Raw genomic sequence first — 21,010 nt, forward strand, 5'->3', positions numbered from 1 at the left:
ATGTCAGCTTGCGAACTTTTCATCCCACCTGCTATATTCTGAGGGTAAGAGGATAATACAGTAATTTCATCAGGGTTAAGTTGCCTTCCAGATCACGCATACATAATAACGTACCAGCCAGATCCAGATATGCGGATTTAAAACAGAATCAGTATAACAATGGATAAAACCAATTTAATGAAAATGAGGCAGGGAACGATGCTGTATGGACCGTGAAATTGTAAATTCCGAACGGCATTGAAGCATTAGAGATGTTGATGCATAGATTAATGCTCAAAATTCGCTAGACACTACCAAAAACCAACTAATAAAAGACAATAATGGATTATCGTTGAAACAAGTCAAAGGGGTGTAGGAACAAAGGAAGCTTTTGGCTTAAAAACATTCGAGAATGGATTTCATATCGAGTTTTGCGTAAAAAAGTTGACCAGTCTCTATATCCACCAGGATATAGAGAATATTCAAGACGGCGTCTAAAAACCGCAACCGCTGAAGATGAATTTATTGTTTTGATAGTAAAAACATTCGATGTCATTCGGCGTACAGCTCTTGATTGGCACCAAAAGTTTTCTTCTTATTCCCCGCAGATCAAAAATAATTTGCGACATGAATGTTTTTCTGTACCTGAAGAAGCGGTTGAAGCGTTTTAATCACGTGTTTTGGAGGTACCTCAATCGGAATTGAAAAAATGCTTCGACAATTGGTTCGCACGCATGAAATAGTTATTTGTATGCTAAGGACTGAAAGTGCTACTTTGTTGGAGAATTATAAACATTTTATTTATTGAACAATATAATGTACTTCATCGCTGATGTTTTCTTTTTCATCGTCATTCAATGTTATTCATTAATTTAGACAAAACTACGAATAAAACAAAATAATTTCAGAAAATTAAAAATTTAAGGTTATGCAAAATCATCTGAAACTGTCAACATTGAAGTGGCTAGAGTCACGTTTAAGGAAGTTGAAGTTGTGTACTCCAGAACATGGAACACTAAAAACGCAACTTTCGGTATTTAAATGAATACAGAACGAACAACTTTCAGATGGCGTCGTCTAAAAAGTGTATTGATGTTAATAGAGAATATTTTGAAAAATAATAAAGCTGAATTAAATCATGATTATTTGTTTTTATTTGTCTTATCTCAAAAGTTAAGTAGCAACCCTCGTAAGGTATCGAAATTTTACTATCTCGTCTTGTCTAAAATTTACTGCATTTACTAACTAACGATAACATCTTGTTGCTGTTGAAAATTAGTAAAGAAAAAAAATGTTTGCAGGTGGTTCATCAGGAGGTTCAGAACACTTGAAAGATACTGCAGCTGGTCACAGCAGCGCTTCCGACAGCGACATCACTTCCTTAGGACCTCGTTCTTCGGCCGTACCAAAAACCAGCGGAAACGGAAATGGTAGTTCGAACGGTTCAGAACAGAGCAGCGGAACTCAAGTTTCGACAAATCCACAGTCAAAAGACATTGCCGGTAGTAGACAATCTTTTAAAATTGCCATGGGTAATCCATGTGAAATGTTTGTGGATGTTATGTAGAATGTGACTGATTATTATTTATCTTTTTATTGAGTCGACAGTTTGATTTTCAAAAAAATTACTTTCGAAAATGATTTTTCTTTTTAATCACATTACTATATTAAAATATTTTATTTTTTTAACGTCTACTCAATAAAATTGATGTACAAAGTTTTTTGCAAATTGGTTATTTCTGATCGTTTTCCAATTTGACATATTTTTGAAATAATTTTCGATATAACTGTTGAAATATTCGAAAATCTAAGAACTCACAGTGTTACTGTCAAGAAGAAGCAAGTTCTAGGTTTAATCAATTCTCCATATATCCAAAAAAAAACTCTATACTTGAAATGAAAATTAGAAGATTCATAATTCTGTTAAGTACAGAGTTATTTGAAACATCTTATCAATAACCACATACAGGATATGCAAAAATTCTCTTGTCAAGCCCAAACTACAGATAGTTCATAGTAGGATTGTGCGTGGCCGTTGAGCACTTGATGTTTCCTTTGAGAAGCTTTAACCTTTTGATGTTATTAAGTTGCGAGGCTTTTACAAGTTAGTGCTGGGTACTCACAGTTGATGTGGTCTGCACTTTCATCCTCCTCCATGCACCAGCAGAAATCCGGATCGTCCGTGATGCTCATGGTGTTGAGTTGGCGTCTTAGATGTCCGTGTCGGGTTAAAAAACCGCTCCCTAGTCGCATTTCGCGCCTATTTAATTGGTGTGAGACGCACAAAGTCTAACTATGTGTGCCTTCGCGATATCAACACTTTTAGCTACATCAATGATGAGTTCGCAGATCCCAATTTTACTGGTGAGTCCGTCTGACAAGCCAAATTTTATAGGACTAGAGCACACCTTTTCAGCTGTTATGAGTCATATATCAGCTCTGGTATCTGAGCAGATTGAGCAGAAGCCTGCTCCGGCTAAGCCTTTTCTCCTGGAGCCGTCTGTGTACCAGGAAATTCTATTATTCAGTATAGCAGGCTTGGAGTCTCACTGATTCACTGCTTCAGCTCAGTGATATGAGGGCCAAGGACGTTAAAACCTAATTTTTGTAGAAGTCGATTCGCTTCTCTCTGTCACACCTTCGTTTTTTTGGGCTCAAATCGTCCCCTGTCTCAATTTCTTTTCTCATGTGTCGTATCTTAACTCTAACTCTAAATAACTTTTAAAAACTTTAAGCAATCACGAAAATCCTCGAAATCAAAATAATATACATAATTTGCAAAGGGAAAAGTGCAATTGCGATTTTTTTTGTTAGCCTAGACGCATGTGAATTGTACCAAAATGAAAATGCAATTTTTCAAACCGTTTACGCCACTACTACAATACTAACGCTCACCATTACAACGTCTTCTAGTCTCCGAAGACGATAACTTGGTTATCGTAACGATTCTCAGACGGTGTGATTGTGAGTGTTAGTATCGATGGTGTTTTAATTGGTTCCAGGATAGTGAAATTATTCCCGAAAGATGGAAGGCTCACCTGGGTTTTATGGCACGTAGAAATCCTTGTTATACCTGCAGAATACTTTTAATGCTATTAACGTTATACCATATAAAAAAATTTTATTTTATCTTTTTCACTTTTGTTTATATTATAATTATCGTGGATGGTACAATCATGGATTAAGTGGTAAAACCGCATCAAATAAATCTTTTCGTACCATCAAATTTATAATACATATTTAATGTTGCATATTTGTTTGGTATAATTTATTATGCGTCTGGGGGGTTCGTTTATATTATTTTTTTTTATTTGCAAAAAACTTGGTATATTGGAACACATTATGTGTTTGCATTTATTTAACACTAGTTAACTTAGGCACAAATTTACATGTCTGCTGCTTTTTATGTAGATTTTACATAACTTTTTTTTCAATTTTTTTTGTATATTTTAAAGATATATATATATATATATATTTATAAATTTTATTAAAAAATATTTAAACTGTATATTAAATTTAGTAATTGTATTTTTTTTGTAAAAAAATGTTTTAGTTAAATGATTTTATTTAAATATTAGGTATTTTTTTTATAGACCTATTTGTTCAAGCAAAAGCAATAAATTGCTCAGTCGGTTATACATCAGGATTAGTTCCTCAAGTTTCTTCTAAATTCTCTTGTTTTTTATCTCACTTTCCATCGTTACTCTACTAGTTCGAATATTTCAATGTCACCGACCTGACTCTATTTTACCGTTACTACCAAGACAAATGCTTTTCCGAAGTGTCCAACATAATCCCACCTGGAGTAGTATCTGCAGAACACTCACAATAACACTCCGACAAACGATTCGATAACTATAGACCAAAGGTAAACAGTTTACCTTTAGTCTCAGAAGATGTTAACTTGGTTATTGAAACGCTCATCAGACAGTGCTGGTGTAGTGGTAGTGTAAATAGTGTGTTCAGTATGAACATTACCAACGGTTCCAAAAATTCCAACCTAGAATCGTGGTTGTTGGACAGTATAGAGAGATCTTCTTAGCTTTGAGATTTTTGTCAGTTTGAGGTTAGGTTAATATTCAGTTTGTGATTTTTATTTGCTTTTGTTATTCAATCAATTTTTTTTCATACATAAAATGTTTTTTATGAAAAAAGAAAATGTAAATTCAATGAAGAGTTACATAACGAATATCTTTGTTTTAAAAAAACGACTAAAATTAATTATGAAAAAAATTGTATCTTTAATCCAATGCTTCATTACAATGGTGTCTCAGTATTTTGATGTACAGAATTTTGTCAATTCAAATTTTGTAAAAATAATTCTAGTTGAAATATGTTTAGAATAAATATAGAAAATAAGAACCTTTTCAAAAATTTGGGACAAACATTGCTTCTAGAAAAAAATTTTCAAATGATTTGATGAACAATTTGGATTTTTTCTAATTTAAATTTGTATTTATTCAAAATTCAATTATTTTATAATTTTATCCGCATGAAGCATGTTAATAATCTACTAAATTTGAATGTTTTTATTTATTTTTTGTTACATCTTGATATAATCAATTCGCATGATTTTTGTTCGCATGGTGAATACGCTTATTACATGTAAAATTTCAAAAAAAAAATTAAACGGCTGAAATATTTCTGTTAGAAGTACATCAAATTCTTATTATCGTTTAATTCCTAGTTACTCTTATACAAAAAATTGTAAAGGCTAGGTTAGGTTTATTATTTGTCCAACTTTATTACACTCCAGCACCTAGAACACACCATTGAATATATTCAGACTATGTGCTGTCTTCATATTATATTGTTATTTTGATTTTGTTTTGAAAATTTACTTAATGTGTTGGGTTAACAATTTTCTAATGATTTCTACCTGAAACCTATCATGTAAGTTTCTTAATTGAACAACTCAATTTTTTAATACGAAAAATGTATGTCACATGGGGGGGGGTATAAGAATTTTAGAAAGACAAAAAAAGTTGGGAATCACTGGTGTAGAACCAGGTCTGTGGATATACTGATCCCTATTTTGCCAACGAATGAGCGTCGTCGTTCAGTTTCCTTCCGGTTACCCAACTGGACCTTGCAGCTATCACTCAACATTTCTTGAACACTTTATTACACTAGAGCATACCATAGATCATCCAGAAAATCCAATAGAACTTCAGGAGCCCTAGTTAGGTTTGTACTTTGGTTTTTACCGTTATCTGTACAGTACCACCACCCTTTGAATTCGCACGTAAGAAGGGGTTTGACCATTAAAGTGTATATCCAGTGGAGAATCTTCGGTGAAGAACCTATTGAGCATAGTACCATCTTTAAGTACTACCATTTTAAGTCCCTGTTAAACTTTTTATAATTATAAATAACAATAGAAAAAATATAAATTTTAAACAAATATATTTTCAATGTAAGTCATAATTGTATCGAGTCATGTCTTCTTTCTTTTCCTTTCTGAATTCTCTGGTTCGGGATTTGTCATTGTAGCCTGTAGATCACTTTTACTAGTACCCCCAGTATTATGTTCTTCTTTAGGCAAACAAGTTGATCTTGACCTGTATAGTCTTTCGTTAACTCCAAACATAATTTTTTTATAAAATGTCATCTTTTGTCCAATCCATCGATTTTATTTCCCTTATTAACAACGTGAGCATTAATACCTGCTAAGTTTAACAATATATTAAATACTGTCATGGACCATGGTACACATGGGAGGTCAGTTACTAGTTCTTAATTGGTAAACCAGTTATCTCCGGTGACATTCCGTCCAGAACCAAAAATTGGTGCGTCCAGTTTTGTCACCGTCGAGCTAACACTATTATCAACTTGGGAAGGGCCATTAGACTGTTTCCAATGATAGGAGCAAGTTTGTCAATGACTCTTGTCTCATTTCTGGTGTCTTTGTCGTCAAAATGAGCGTGACAGTCATTTGAAAAAGTTCTTCAGTATTTATTCTACTATTTCTATGAAATCCTATGTACAAAAGCTTTCATTTCCTCCAAATTTGTATTTTTGCAATCTCTTTCTCTGCTAAACCATTCTCTTTTGCTACAAATATACTTATTAGTGAAAAATAAACTCCAACATGTCGAAGCGGACTATACAAGCTTCCCTATGCCCTTAACGTCAAGTAAATGACTAACAATGTTATCTAAACGCGTCCTTACGTTTTGAGCAGATATATCTAACCTCTTTCCGAATACAAACTTAGCGTGACATTCTAAATCATCTTGATTTTCTTCTTCTTCACCACTCAACCCTATATTTTCCTTATTCTATTCCTTTCATCATGATATTGCAAAAAGTATTATAATCTTCTTCTCTTTCTCATGCCTTCTTCTCATTGAAAGTTGGCGACCACGTTTTTAAATGCCTCTCGCGAGATGAAATAATTCTTCGACGTTGAGATTTGTCTATTCTCTTATGTTACTGAGTCAGATTTTCTTCTTTCTGTCGATGCCTTTCTTTCCTTCTACTTTGCCCCGCATTATCTTCTGTAGCAGTAGGCATTTGTCGTTGCGTCTTGGTACTTCGTCGTTGGTGATTTTGTTAGTCCAGGGTATCTTCAGAATGCGTCTATAGAGCCTCAAGTTTTTTTATTAATTAAGCTTTCAAGGTCCAAGTTTCCACTTTCTACAGCAGTACTGACCACACATAACATTCCATGAATCCTATTCTGACGTTTAGATTTCTGTTTGCAAACATTGAGGAGTACTTGACAAACGCCTTTCGAGCTATTTCAATTCTGATCTTTAACGCATTTTTGCAATGATAGAGACAAGCACCGAGATTACCATCTTGCCTCGACGTTCCTCTAAGTTTCTTGGGGTACCACGAGCCATTACTAAATACTGAGCAACTTTATCAAGAAGAATAATTATTCCCAGAAGATTTTGAAAAAATTGATCAAAATCAATTGATAATCGGCGCAGTGAATGAATTAAAAAAAAAATTAGAGTTGATGGCGGCTTGCGTAGGTGGAAAATGAGTAAGCGCTTTAAAATCACGCGAGCGATAAAAAACTATTATATTTCAGCGAATTTTCATTGTAACCTGATGAAAACATCAAAAATAATTTTCCATTAGGCCGAATACTAAAAATTTTCTTTTTAAATATACGCCTATTTTCTTCAATTTTTCCAGAAGTTTTCCGGCCTGCAGAACTTCTTATGCTATCACACCGCTCTTAATTGATACTCCAAAAACCTAATAAAAAAGTTTCGCGCGGACACGTTATGAGTTTTCCGACGTTTCGATCACTTCTTACGAGGGTTTTCCCGCCGCGCCTGCAAAACTTTTCGCGCTATCATGCCACTCTTATTTGAGATTTAAACCGCACATTACAAAAGGTTTCGCTCCCGTGCGTTATGAGGTTTTTCAGATGAGTTTTCCGGCACTTTGGATCACTTGTTACGAGGGTTTTCCCGCCTGAAAAACTTCTCGCGCTATCACACCGCTCTTATTTGAGGTTTAAATCTCACGTTACAAAAAGTTATGAGGTTTTTCAGCCAATTTTCCAGCCGACAGTTTACAAGCTGAAATGGCGGGCACCTTATCGACCCTATTTTTTTGTATCGATTTCTGGGACTAGTCTAAAAATGACAGTTTTCAAATTATACCTCGTAATCGAACGCTCTAAATATTCTTCAGTCTAAATGTAGAAGGTACAGTATGTGAGAAGTCGCTGTTGAATTGTTTTCAACCGATACTAGAACAAGAAGATTCCTGGGGGTCTTGTAGACGCCGCGTGAGCAACGAAGGAGTAAATTCAAACTCGATTCGTTCATATTAAAATCGAAATTTGCATGAAACTAATAATTTTTTTAACGTAAATAAATTAGCTGGATGTTAATAATATTAGTTAATAAAAATGTTTATTTTTAGATGAAACGGATTGGAAATGGTTTTTCCTAATTCAGAAAAACGTTTGAACCCAGCCACCAACAAAAACACTTGTAGATAATAATGTATTCAATTTTTCCTTATTTAATAAATCGGACACGTACGTTCTTCAAACGATAATAAAAATCATTTATCTTATTTCCTATATGGTCTTTCTCGTATATATTTTATCTAAATGTATTTAGACAATTTTGTATTAAATACTATGTTGCTAATTAGTGTTTCATTAATTGCTTCCTCCCCTTAACCTAAGATCTTAAATCAAAAACAAAAATTATGTTTGAGAATTACTGGGTAACGTTCACATTTTTTTATGGTTCAACAACTTCTCATGACTCAAGGGTATCTATAATATTATCTGCCTCGCATCCCTTTTAATTTTTCTGTTTTTGACCTGAGAATTCTTCTAATTCAACTCATTCCAATCTATTTTGTGATAAATTGTCTTGCGGTTTTTCTCATTTTAGGGGAAGTCCCGAAGAATTGAACTGCTTTTTACATAAAAAATAATTTCTTGTTTATAGGTTATACATTTCTGCGATTTTTTTTGTATTTTTAATATAAAGCGCGAGTGAAATTTTCTTGAGATTTAAACCGAGGTGTGGGGAGGATTGATCTGACTATTTTTGGAAAAGGAAAAATCATTTTCAGCTTAATTCATAGTTTTTATAACTCATTTTATAATACAATAATGAATTGGTTGTTAGTACTTCCAGCAACGAAATTGCGAAAGGATAAAATATTCCAAAATAAACAAAAAGAAAAAATGAGAGAGAAACACTTTATTGTCAAAAATTTGTAGACAAAAGCTTGTAAAAATTAAAAAAAGAAACTTAAAAATAATTAAATAAAGATACAAATCAAATAAAATTTCAATATACAGAAGAAAACAACAGTGAATAACAAAATTAGTCGTTTACAAAGTAGAAGACACTTTCCAGTAAATATGCCCTTAAATTATTGCAGAATATGATAAAAGATGATATCGATTTTAATCCAATTGGCAAGTGATTGTGCATTTTCTTGCATTGTATAATATTGAGCCCTTAACTATTTCTGAACTTGGAGTAGGTTGGTAAAGGTCGTGCTTCGTGTTCCTAACTGCAAAGATCTTTCTGAAATTACGAATTAGACAAACGGATTTAAAGATAAATAAGGAACGAAGAATCAGAATTTTTAATCTTTCAAAAAATTCCCTGCCGTTTAGTCCCGAGTAATTAATAGTTATTTAGTATAATTTGGCATCATTTCAAATAAAAATATATTTTCAATATAGAGAATGTTTCATAAAAAATGGCCGCATTGTGGGGACTAAACCCTTGTGTAACCCTAGCGCAATAGTTCGTAGCGGACGCGATGTTTCGAAGTTTGTTAAATCAACTGTGTTCTGTGATCAAACGTTCAGTTGTAGACTTCTTAGATGATTGAATTCGACCAAGGGGATGAGAAAAATGATATTCGCGTAATTAAGTTTTAAAATTATAATGTCCATTTGGATGTGTGTTTAAAAAAAAGGTGTTCCCATCTCTAGCATAAATAGACACCATCCGTATTCGAGATAAGGGCGTTGAAGAAAAAAAATTATTCATAATTTTTCCGATTTTGCCGCAACTACTGGCGACATTGTATTTAAATTTTATACGAATGTGTTTTGGAAGCTGATACATCCAATGGATTTGCTTTTATATCTGACTCTCATAGAGGGCGCTAGTTACACGGTTCGTACCAACATAACTTTAAATATTAGATTTATTAAGCGAAATTTCTAGTAACATTTAATTTTACTCCAGAAAAATTTCTTGTAACAGAGCCTACTTTTGGTCAACTAAATCTGGATATAGATGAGAATATAGTACACTCTGTATCACAATAGTTCCTGGTTGGATGGGATGACAGAAGATGGCGGTTTAGTGGGTAGGCTACGGGAGTTCCACAAATCCATCAGCTCTCCTGGTGGAATCCGTTACTTGGATTCCGCATCTTCTTAAAGAAATATATAAAACAAATTTGAATTTTTTATTCTTTCGGTGTACAATTTTGGCATTCTCTGTAACAATTTTCGAAAAATAATCGTCGTCTATTTGGTTCCATTCGTTTTACAAGATATTCCGAACGTGTGAAGTTGAAGTAGGACAGTAGGACAACTTTCCTGTCAAATTTGTTTCACAACTCAATCGGGTTGAGGTCGGGCGACTGTAATGGCCAAATGATCACTTTCAGTACATTATTTCTTGTACAGTCTCGCTGGCTAGCACGTATTACATTTTCCTGCAATAGTTTTTTTTCAAAGTTAACCAGGTCTCTAGTTGCCCTTTCTCGAAAACACCCTCAAACCATCACCAAGCCTCCGTCGTGTTCTTCACTGCCACCTTTCCACTGTCGAAGTACTTAAAAGCAGATCTCTAGATTCAATAATCTGAGCTGTTTTTTCTGGGAACCCGCGAGTCATCGATCACGTTCACTCATTAATACAATAAGTTTATCTTCAGTGGTTGTGATTTTTCGAGACCGCCTTGAACGTTTTTCATCACTTGAGTTCCTGAAGGATGCATATTTCAATTCGGCGATAAAGGTACGGTTACTTTTGCTTAAATTATGAAGACTTGCGATTAATGTACTTATTTCAACCATTACTTTCTTAGTTCTTTCCATTTGGAAAGTTGCAAGTTTGAAATTGAATGAAAACTTGACAAAAAAATGTGTGGGTCAAAAATATCTCAACCAGGATTAAACTAAAATCATTAACACCGAAGAAATAATTGACAGTTAAAGAATAATAAACAACCGGTACTTGCAAGTATTAACTTGTCCCATTCATGTACAAAATACAATTATGCACTCCAAATATAACATAAATAAATAACGAAGATTATTATTATTTTTAGTTTGTTTCGACCTTTGCTTGCAAGAAAAATTAGTTGAAGTGTATTATTTTAAAATTTAATGAATTGATGATGGGGTGGGTAACAATTTTTGACCGATAATGTATGTATTATTGGATAAAAATACTTCAACCTCGTTGCAGAACCTTAGTCAAGACATCAGTGACTAACTCTTCTTAGGTAATTTAATTTTTTGTTTTTATTAATTTATTTCTTTTAGTTTCAGTTTTAAGTTACGTCTGAAAGCAATTTTCTGAATCAAATTGCTTTTCATGAGAATAACACAGGTAAGATTCTTGAAACTTGACAATATTTTTCAAATTAGATCACAGGAAATAGTTCGGAAACTTGTGTTTCATTCGAAAAGTTACTGATTCAATATCCCGTCTCATATTTTATAATTAAATTGTAATTTTTGTTGAATATACTTTACACTATATTTACATTAACACTACACTCAACCTACTTCTGTTTAATAAAAATCGGAAAATTAATTGCAATATATTTTTTTCAGATAATGGACTGATATCCTTCAAATTTTCTCAAACCTAAGAAAACTTCGGTTAATGGATTATTTACCAATGTATACTGTATTTGTACCTTTTTATAACTGCTTTATATATAGTACTATATTTTAAAAATGTAATTAGTTTATAATTTATTATATTGTATTCAAAATACTTATTAAAATATCAAATTTACTTCAGTTACATCATTACTTAGTGGCGGCTCGTGTTAGATAATTTGCAATGTTTTCAAAAAAAAAACTCATCTGGAATTTTTTCTACCAAAATTGATTTTTTTCCTATATTTGTACTTTTTACGGAATATATTTCAAATAATACTGGTTTGGGTGGACCCCCTTCTAAAACAACAAAAATTGTAGATTCTTTGGCGAACCATATTGGTTTTCTAGTCAAATATATTTGGTCCTTGACTGCATCTCATTCTACTTACTCCGAAATACTTTGTTTCCTCCCAAAGATAACCATTTTTCCTCCCATTTTCCAAATTATTAGCACTACTCAAAATACTTAAGCTTTTTGTCTCTTTAGACAGAATATTGGGAAAGTGTCTCTATTGCTTGCTCACGAAAACTGCAATGGACCTCTGCTATGTTTACCATCTTAAGTTAGTATTGTGAAGATCAGTGACTTATCAGAAGACCTACTTTCAGTTTAAGTCATTTCTGGACATCTAAAGGACCTGCTCAAACTTTTTGTAGTTATGAATATTTTGGATTGTCAAATGCCTGGAGGGTTTCTACATCTACTTAGAAAATTTGCAATGTTTCAAGTTGCAAAAACGCCATAAATAACTTAAAAAAATTTAACTCAAAAACCCGAATCCATTTGGCTAAAAATTGGTGGGGAGGTGGCTTCCCTTTTGTTATAAAAATGGTTTTTGGTATGAGGATTGGATTTTCACGAAAACCATTGCTCAAACTCAAAAACTTTCAGTTTCACCCTTAAGAAGAGGCAACCAATCATACACTATATGTTAGAACTGGTTCTGGTTGTCGAATTGGGGATTGCAGCAAATTTTAAAATTATCCACTCTTTATTAAACTATAATTTCAATCGACTGAAGATGCTTCGCTGGGGTGTTTGAATACCCTACAAGCTTACTGGAGCAATAAAAATTTATTACATTAGTGTCTTTGTGCCAAATTTCATTCAAATCTGTTGGGTAGCTTATTAGCAGGATTTCAATGAAAATTTTTCATTAATAATTTCAAGTATTAAAAAAATTAATAATACACATAAAAGCAAATTTATTTTCAATTAAAAAAAAAAAACAAATTCAAAATTTGTAAACGTCTTTTTTAATAATGTACATACCGCCAACATTAAATAATAAAAAAAATTGTGTTACATAAGCTCAGGGATATTTTTTTGCAAAAGAAACTTTGCTAGCTGGACTCCATTTCCTAAAAATAAATTTTTCCTCGCCAAGTCAGTTTCTTCGCGATATTTTATTTTTAAATTCATTTCAGTCGCCCTCATACAATGAAGCTTGTTATGAAACTTCACGAACATTTCTAGAAGATTTCCTATATTTCTATGATCCTCGTCAATAATTTTAGATATATCGTTATCGATACGTATCAAAGGTATCAGATGCTGGTGTTTCTTTCTAGCTAAAATATAAAAAAGTCATTAATACATATACAAAACCTTATTTATAGAATATAGGTATTACGAAAAGACTTTTTATTAGATGGCAACACTGTGATGGATATTAACCCCAATGGTCAAAAAGACCAATATGAACTAAGTTGAACTGAAGTGAGGACAAGGTTGATAGAAACCATAAGAATCCATGACTAGATGGAATCTTATCAAACCAATACAGGGTAGTAGCCCTCAATATTTGTAATTGCCGATTGCACTAAAAAAAAATGTATTCTAACCCACTTACCAATAACGTAATCTTTTCCATAAAAAGATATATATTTGTACTCTTCTTTATCGAAATGTCCAGTATTTTTGTTAACATCCAGTGCAATAGTTTGAGATACTTTTGAATTATATTGTCGAAAAGGTATTGGACTAAAGATTTGGAAGCCTTGAATTGTATTCATTCGAACCTAATAATATGAGTAAAATAAAATAATTTAGTTTCCAATACAGTCAGAATAAGAGAAATAAAACAAAGAACTTTGACTGAAATAACCCTTCCCTAAGGTTAATATTTCTATAAGTAATCTCTATTGAGCAAAGAGTTATGAAACAGGGTTGTTTGATAGTTAACTACCCTATGAATAGTCCCTAACGAGCTGAGTGATAAGGAACAGGATTTTTTTATAGTTAACCACTCTATAAGTAGTCCCTAATGGGCTGCTTGTTTAAAAATAGAGTTTTTTGATAGCTAACTACTCTATAAGTAGTCCCTTATGAACTGAGAGATGATAAACAACTTTTTTTATTAATTAACTACTTTATGAGTAACCCTAACGAGCTGAAGGATAAAGAACAGAGTTTCTTGATAATTAACCACTTCATAAGTAGTCCATAATGTGCTGAGTATTAAGAAACAGGGTTTTTGATAGCTAACTACTCTCTGAGCAGTGATAAGGAACAGGCTTTTTTGATAGTTAATTACTTTATAAGTAATCCCTAATGAACTGAGTGATAAGGAACATGGTTTTTTGATAGTTAACTACTCTTCGTGATAATGTGAAAGTCTCCAAGTATAAAAAAATTCGTTTATTAAAAAAATAATCCATGCCGGTACCGAGGTTGACAGATTTAATTAGGAGGTAAAAAGATATTAACTCAAAATTACTTTATCACATGCTCCTTTCTAAATGTCCTCACTGTTGAAGTTAAGATTATAAATTTCACTATATCAGCTTTAACGAAAAATGTATGATACTGCTAATGGATAAAAATAGAATTAATTATTGCTGTCAAAATAGACATTTTCAACTTAATTTCGATTGATTGATGAAAATTGATGAGTTTTTGTAGAAAAATCAACATTAGGCATGAAGAAGAAAACTACAGGAGGTAAGAACTTGTATCGAAAAGTGATTCTGAACACTGAACAATATATTCTTGCATACAAGATATAAATAATAAAAAATGAATGATAAACTCACCCTATTCAAAAAGTCTATCGAAATATTACAATAAACGTCTAGAATTAATGTCAGACTTTCCAGACCAATTTTTTTTAGAGCTAAATCTACAGTGGCGAACATAAGTGCTTTGTTTTCTTCAATATATAAAGGTGTGGATACCTCAGGTAACCGTATAGATAACCAAGCAATTTTAACATCATCGTTTTTGTATTTTACCGAATGGGTGGTTACAAATTTTTTTATATCCACATATTTATCGGCGTCTCCTTTGCTTTCATCATTGTATTGATACAATAAAACAAGCATAAGGAATGTCTTTTCTTTTCTATCCATTATAGTTGAGGCGTACATCGATAAAAATTCCATTGCGAGATGTATTTGGTTGTCTTCGATTGGAAGTATTATATTTACTCTTGAATTTTCAGTAACATATGGAACTGATATTAATTCTACATTATTGATGGGTTTGCAGATTTCGAATCTAAAAAAATATATTTTGTACATATACAATAAGATTCTTATTATAGATATCACACAATCATCACTAATCATCATAAGGTAGGAAAACAATTCCCAGCAATCTCAATCCAATCCTCACTGAAATGAAAGTGCAAAAAAGTCATATGAAATATTTTTCAAACAATAAAATTGTGTTTTTTGATTGACAAAACTTATTAAATAACCATTTTTTTAATAAATATTATTATAGCAATGAGGCTAGATTTATTCTTTTTTGTCCTGAATTTTTGCCTATATGGTTGTGTTTTAGAAAACAAAGTTTTAAACAGAAAATTATCTTGATTTATAATCCTCGAATTTAGATAATATGTAATATAAACCCCTGATGTGGTGTTGAGAAAACAACACCATAGAAATATATTCATTACAATCCAAAGAAGAATGAAAATTAGAGCCTCAAGGGCTATAGCCCTACTAGTAGAATACTGAAAGACCCACAGATGAAATACAAAAAATTTGTTCATTCTGTATCAATAGAGAAATGAAAACCTGTTTTTTTAATTGTACAGTTAGAAAGAAACCTGTTCATTTTGTAAATGTAGAAATGGAAAAACCTGTTCATCTAAAAGAATAGAGATTTAAAAAATTGTTTATTCTGTAACCTGTTCATTTATAAGGGCCTAGATCAAAAATCTTGTCCATTCTGAAGCTAGAAATGAAAAAGTACAAGTTATTGAAGTTTCTTTTTTAATTGTGGAAACTGTTCATTCGTAAAAATAAAAAAATGAAAATCCAAGATAGAACAAAAAATCTAAAGTGCAAACAAAGATATGAATAACTGAGGAAAATAGTAAAAAAAAACATAAAAATAGCACCCCTTAACAATACCGAATCAAGCAACGTTTGTCTAACGGTTTTTCCTCAACAGTGAGGGTTGTTTTCAAAAGGAAACAAGAATGTTTAGCAAGGAATCAAATGGCGAAACTCATTCTTCTACTCTATTAGAAATGAGAGTATAAGACATACCGATAATTGATAGATGCGCCTATTCAAAAAAAGCATATGGAAGAATGTTGCGTGTCTAGGTCCCATGAAGGTAACACTGCCCTATAAAATTTTTGTAACGCAGTTCGAACAATTATTTTTGTAATTCTAACACCCCCAAATGTTATAAGGGATTATTAACATTGTTAATGAGTTATTTATTCCCTAATTTACTTTACATATAGATTTCAAAGTGAATTGTTCTGTGTAGTTAAAAAAATTTTTATTTAATAAATTTGAGAAGAATTGATGGTAATGTTACAAGACAGACTCTATTTTGAGATTGTGAAAAAGGCTTGTTGTATCTACTGTGATATTTTAATCAAGGTAAACAGAAAGCATGTATGGTGTGTATGTAACGGGAAGATAATAATTATGACTTGCAGTTCCAATGGTATGGCACCTTAATGATGATTGCTATTTATGGTAATTCCAGACGTATCAGCACGGCAAGATATTGTTTTGGAAAATAATGGAGGTAAAAACAGTTCTTCGGGAAGCAATATTTGGTTAAGAAAATATTTACCTTTTCACAATTTCCTTTTGATTATTGGTATTTTCAAATTTTGCATCAATAATATAATCCATCCCTTTACTTAAATCGAAAACTTTATATCCATTAACCAGATCAACATATTTTAAATCGTCTCCATAAATACTTTTTGCTTTTAATTTAACTTCTTCAATTATATTCTAAAAATAAATGTACATATATTATACCAAACGGAATTATTTATACCCCCAAGACACAAAAGCTGTAAAATAAAGTTGCGTGGTTGATAGGAAATTTTTGAAAATATACAAAATAAAAAAAATGAAATTAGCAATGTATTTCATTTAAAAAACTAGAATATTTATTAAATTCAATTATTTGTTGTGTTTGTTTGCTACTAGACTTTTTTTCTATAGCAGTTTTGCCACAGGAAAATGGGAAGCAAATTTTTGTTTTTAATAGCCCACAGTAATAAAATGATAGCCTAAAATAAAATAAAGTGGTCCCACTGTGGCATAAAAAGAAATGCAGAGAATTAACGTAAATTATAATTTTCTCTTACTGTATGTTCTAGATAATTTGCTCAATGACAATTATAAAATGTATCCTTTATTAATTAGATTTGTATTCTCTTAATTCTATCATTCCTTGAACCAATCTAATGCCCTCCAGGTCATTATCCTTTATAATTTTTTTGCATCTTTCATTTCCTTTTTCTAATAACTTATCATTCCTTCAAGTAATTTTTGCCCGATTCATAGTTTATAAATTCATGACAAATTTTGAAAGAAGCAAAGCAGAATATATAAAAACCAAACATTTTTATGAAACTGAAAATAATTTTGATTCATCTCAAGCGCTTAGAGATTTTGAAAATGTATTGAGTTGTAGTTGTGGGACCCTCAATTAACCATTAAGGACATTAAGTATCTGCAAACTAGGTTTTTGTTAGACTTTCATTTGCAAAAAAAAAATAAAAAATATGCTTTAATCTAACCTAACCTAACTAAACTACTTTGGCATTTGTGGTACTAAAACATTTTCCGTAATCATTTTCATGTCCCTACATCTTCTAATAACTTATCAGTTATTTCCTTCATTTTTTGCCTCATATTCTAACTGGGCTTTGTTCCCAACATTGCAACTGATTCTTGCAGCAAATATTTTTCCCAAATTATCTTTTCTATTTTTTGAATTTGCTTTTCATCCTTTTTAATTTTTTTCTGCTCTTCCAGATAATACTCCTCATATGACTTTCGATCACCATATGCCAATTTCAAAAGTTCTTTATTTATTTTGAGCTATGCTATCTATACTTGGAAAAGACACATCCCTTATTAATAACCTGTTATTCAAAAACCGTTCTTTCGTTAAGGTTTTATCTTTTGGATATGAAAAAACTTCATTCTATATCGTTATTTCCGGGACTCAAATATGAATTAACACATTTTCCAAGCATGATATCCATATCTGTATCTTCTAAAAACACGTCTGTTGTTCACTTATACATCCGTATATCCAATTTTATTTTCGTTTCAAAATCTACTTATTCAGCTCTTCTGAGGTGATTTTTCTTTCTCCTTAGGGTGATGATAGGTAAAATGAATTGTGGTGAGATCTAAAGCTCAATAAAATCTTTAAGAAAATGATACGAATATAACCCTTACATTAATTGTTATTAGTTAATTAACTTAAGTTAAATTTCATCACACTTACCTCAATGTCCATTAATTCTGCTGCCGTATGTTCTTTCATGACTGAAAAATCGTCTGGGAAAAATATATGAGATCTATTGAAATAATACTGTCTTGGTAAATCGAAACGGGTAGCTGGTTTAGCCCCCGGTCTTTGTCCTGGTGGCCAATTATCTTCTATTATATTTTTACTAATTTCTTGAGTAATTGTTGATAATCTTTGCTAGAATTAACATTAACTACAGATATCGGTATCAGCACCACCATCAGCAACAATCAATGCTGATTCTTATCAAATTATGATCAAAATGACCAAAGCATGCTACGAATAACAAAAAGAGAGAATATAGTGGATAAGACAGAAGACCCATATTACGGTTGTTACCCACAGAATAAAAGCACTCAAGTGGCAATGGGGAAAACAAAAAGATCGAGAAGAAGATCGAACTTAAGGTGAGATCATGATATAAAAATTATAGCTGGAACCACAAAGACCCAAACAAGGACTCAAATGAAGGATGAATATATAAATTTGTAAGGGAGACGTCTAACTGAAAAAACAAATGAATGAAGCTGCACGGTAACCACAAAATATAAAGAGACCCAGACGAAGACCTATTCAAAGAGAATCATGATGAAAATATAAATTTGTAAGAGAGACCACTAGCTGAAAAATCAAATGAATAAGGCTGCACGGTAACCACAAAATATAAAGAGACCCCAAAGAAGATTTAATCAAAGAGAATCATGATGAAAGAAAAATGCCTGGAACCACAAGGACCCAAACAAGGGCTTAGATGAAGGATGAATATATAAATATGTGAGGGAGAACACTAACTGAAACATCAAATAAGTAAGGCTGCAAATGATGATATACAGCAATAATCCTGATATATCAGCATTTTTATATAAGGAATGAATGATAAATTGAAAATTATATAGATTTATTGGACCCTTTAGAGGGGAGCATACAAAAATGAATAAATGAAGCAATTTCAATACCTTGATTTTTCAGTATCTCCATCTATGAAATTATAATACATTTGCTAATAATATAATACCAGAATATTTTTTATTTAATTAACCTTGATACTCTTGGGGACTGTTTTCAACTATCAATTACTCAGTATTCTTCATAACATATTCATGTAGTAACTTACCTTCAAAAAATAAGCATTCAATGAATAAAAATCATTTTTCTGTAATATAGGATAAACTGTAACAGCATTATTGAAATCCGTCTTTTCAGATAGTTCCTTCAAATGTGGAATTAATTCAAAATGTTTTATCCTATAGGTAGACCACTGTTCCATATGAATATTTTCTTGGCAAGATATTCCATAACTGTGAAAGGCACATCTACCTATATTTTCACTTGGATCTTCAGAAACGGCATTCATTATACACCAATCTAGATGATTTCTCATAGCTTTCAAGACAGAATTGCTTAAAATTATACCTGAATCTAAAAAAAAGTTCAATTACAAACAATTAAAATATCATAGAATCAAACTATTATAAAGCTGAAAAACTGTTTACTATCACTACACTGTCGATCAAAAGTAAATTTTAATCTCTGAATCTCTGACAAATCTTAAATACAAAACCGGCAAAATAATACTAAGAAGAAAGTTAGGAAATGTGGAAAAGATGAAAAAAGAAAGCAATACATTAAGAATACTAGAAGTCAGAGTAGTTAGAGCAAGAAACAGAGGAAATCCTAAATGTACAAAAACAGTAAAACTACTGAGAACAGAGGGAGAAAACTATACAAACAATATCCAAATGAAGTGGAAATAATGTTTAAAAAAGGACTTGATGAAAAAAGAAACTCGACCCCATGTTTTACACCCTTAATTACAATCTTTAAAGAAATATATGCCCTATTTCTAAGATAGTCAAAAATATATAAAATAATCGACTGTTTGAAACTAACAGATTAACAAACTGAAAAATTCATACTTAAATTGCAGTAACTGCCATCTTCAACAGTCGAACCCATATAAACATCCATACTGACGCTTATTTTCTTCACAATATCCTTCAATTTATGAGCATTTATGTATGTAACATCATTTGCAAAAAAATAATAATCGTAGCTTTGTCCAAATGTATCAGCTACATACTTAATAACTTGAAATGGTCTATACTTATATCTAGCGTCAGTGAATCCAACTAAACCAGTTAAATTATATTTAGTCTTGAGTTTGTACTGGGCTGTTATGAAAAACTTGATTCTATCAACTAAATGGCCAATGGTTTTGTTAATATGTAGAGCCTGAGTATTTATTTTCTCTTCAGATGTAAATATTCCGACGAATAATTTTTCTTTGATGCCTAGTTCTGTTGAGTAGTACCTAGGACGTACTAATTTTGGTTTATTTGGATTAGGGCTCGTTTTCTTGACTTGCTTTACCGACAATTTATTTACAGATGAATTTATTATTTCTTGTGCTGTTTCATTTCTCATTGGTAACTGTGCTAAGGTACATTTTGTTTCATCTGTATTGGAAATTACAGTTGAAAAATATAATCCGATTGTGATACCTAAAAATATGTATATATTTTCGAAACAAAATTTTTTAATACATCTATGCATCTTGACGACAGTTTTAAAACTTAATATGTATCTACATTTTCAAATAAGAAACTAAATAAATAATCTCTATTTTAATCCAAGCTGTAAACGCGTTCGAAAATGTGGACATGAAGACAATTAGGAACTGTCTCAAGTTGACATTGTATGACCAAGAGCTGCAGGCAAACAGATATCTTATATCTCTATGGTGATTTTCAAGGAATAGAATTCAACAGCATTAATATATTCTCCCTCGATACTATATATCAATTGGAATTAATTTTTTTTCAAAGTTTACTTTTATAATTATCAGCTATACATTTCATATGCATATTTTGATAAGTTTTCAACTAAAGTACATAGTGTATTAAAAAAGTATTGGCGAAC

At 31.6% G+C, this 21,010-nt stretch overlaps 2 protein-coding genes across 6 annotated transcripts in view; one reads left to right on the forward strand and one right to left on the reverse strand.

Annotated features, from left to right (window-relative positions):
* Positions 1 to 11,468, forward strand: part of LOC130445656 (segment polarity protein dishevelled homolog DVL-3) — a 29,916-nt gene extending 18,448 nt beyond the window's left edge. For 2 of the 5 annotated variants that reach the window (XM_056781411.1, XM_056781413.1), the window contains exons 11-12: positions 1,281 to 1,481; positions 7,870 to 8,102. In XM_056781411.1, the coding sequence (XP_056637389.1) occupies positions 1,281 to 1,481; positions 7,870 to 7,916 (248 nt within the window). In that variant the 3' untranslated portion in view covers positions 7,917 to 8,102. Of the gene's footprint in view, positions 1 to 1,280; positions 2,821 to 7,869; positions 8,103 to 10,989; positions 11,057 to 11,283 lie in introns of those variants that run through there. The other 3 variants (XM_056781412.1, XM_056781410.1, XM_056781414.1) reach the window with 2 other exon arrangements.
* A 1,051-nt stretch (positions 11,469 to 12,519) lies between these two features.
* LOC130445657 (chondroitin sulfate synthase 2) lies at positions 12,520 to 20,975 on the reverse strand. Its single transcript, XM_056781417.1, has 7 exons — positions 20,008 to 20,975; positions 19,206 to 19,510; positions 18,068 to 18,268; positions 16,385 to 16,551; positions 14,374 to 14,836; positions 13,191 to 13,359; positions 12,520 to 12,909 (listed from the first exon to the last, which is right to left on the reverse strand). Exons 1-7 carry the CDS (start codon positions 20,642 to 20,644, stop codon positions 12,641 to 12,643), a joined length of 2,211 nt encoding a protein of 736 aa, XP_056637395.1. The 5' UTR covers positions 20,645 to 20,975; the 3' UTR covers positions 12,520 to 12,640.
* Between the last annotated feature and the right edge of the window lie 35 nt (positions 20,976 to 21,010).

Source organism: Diorhabda sublineata, chromosome 6, assembly GCF_026230105.1.
Source record: "Diorhabda sublineata isolate icDioSubl1.1 chromosome 6, icDioSubl1.1, whole genome shotgun sequence".
Lineage (NCBI taxonomy): Eukaryota > Metazoa > Arthropoda > Insecta > Coleoptera > Chrysomelidae > Diorhabda > Diorhabda sublineata.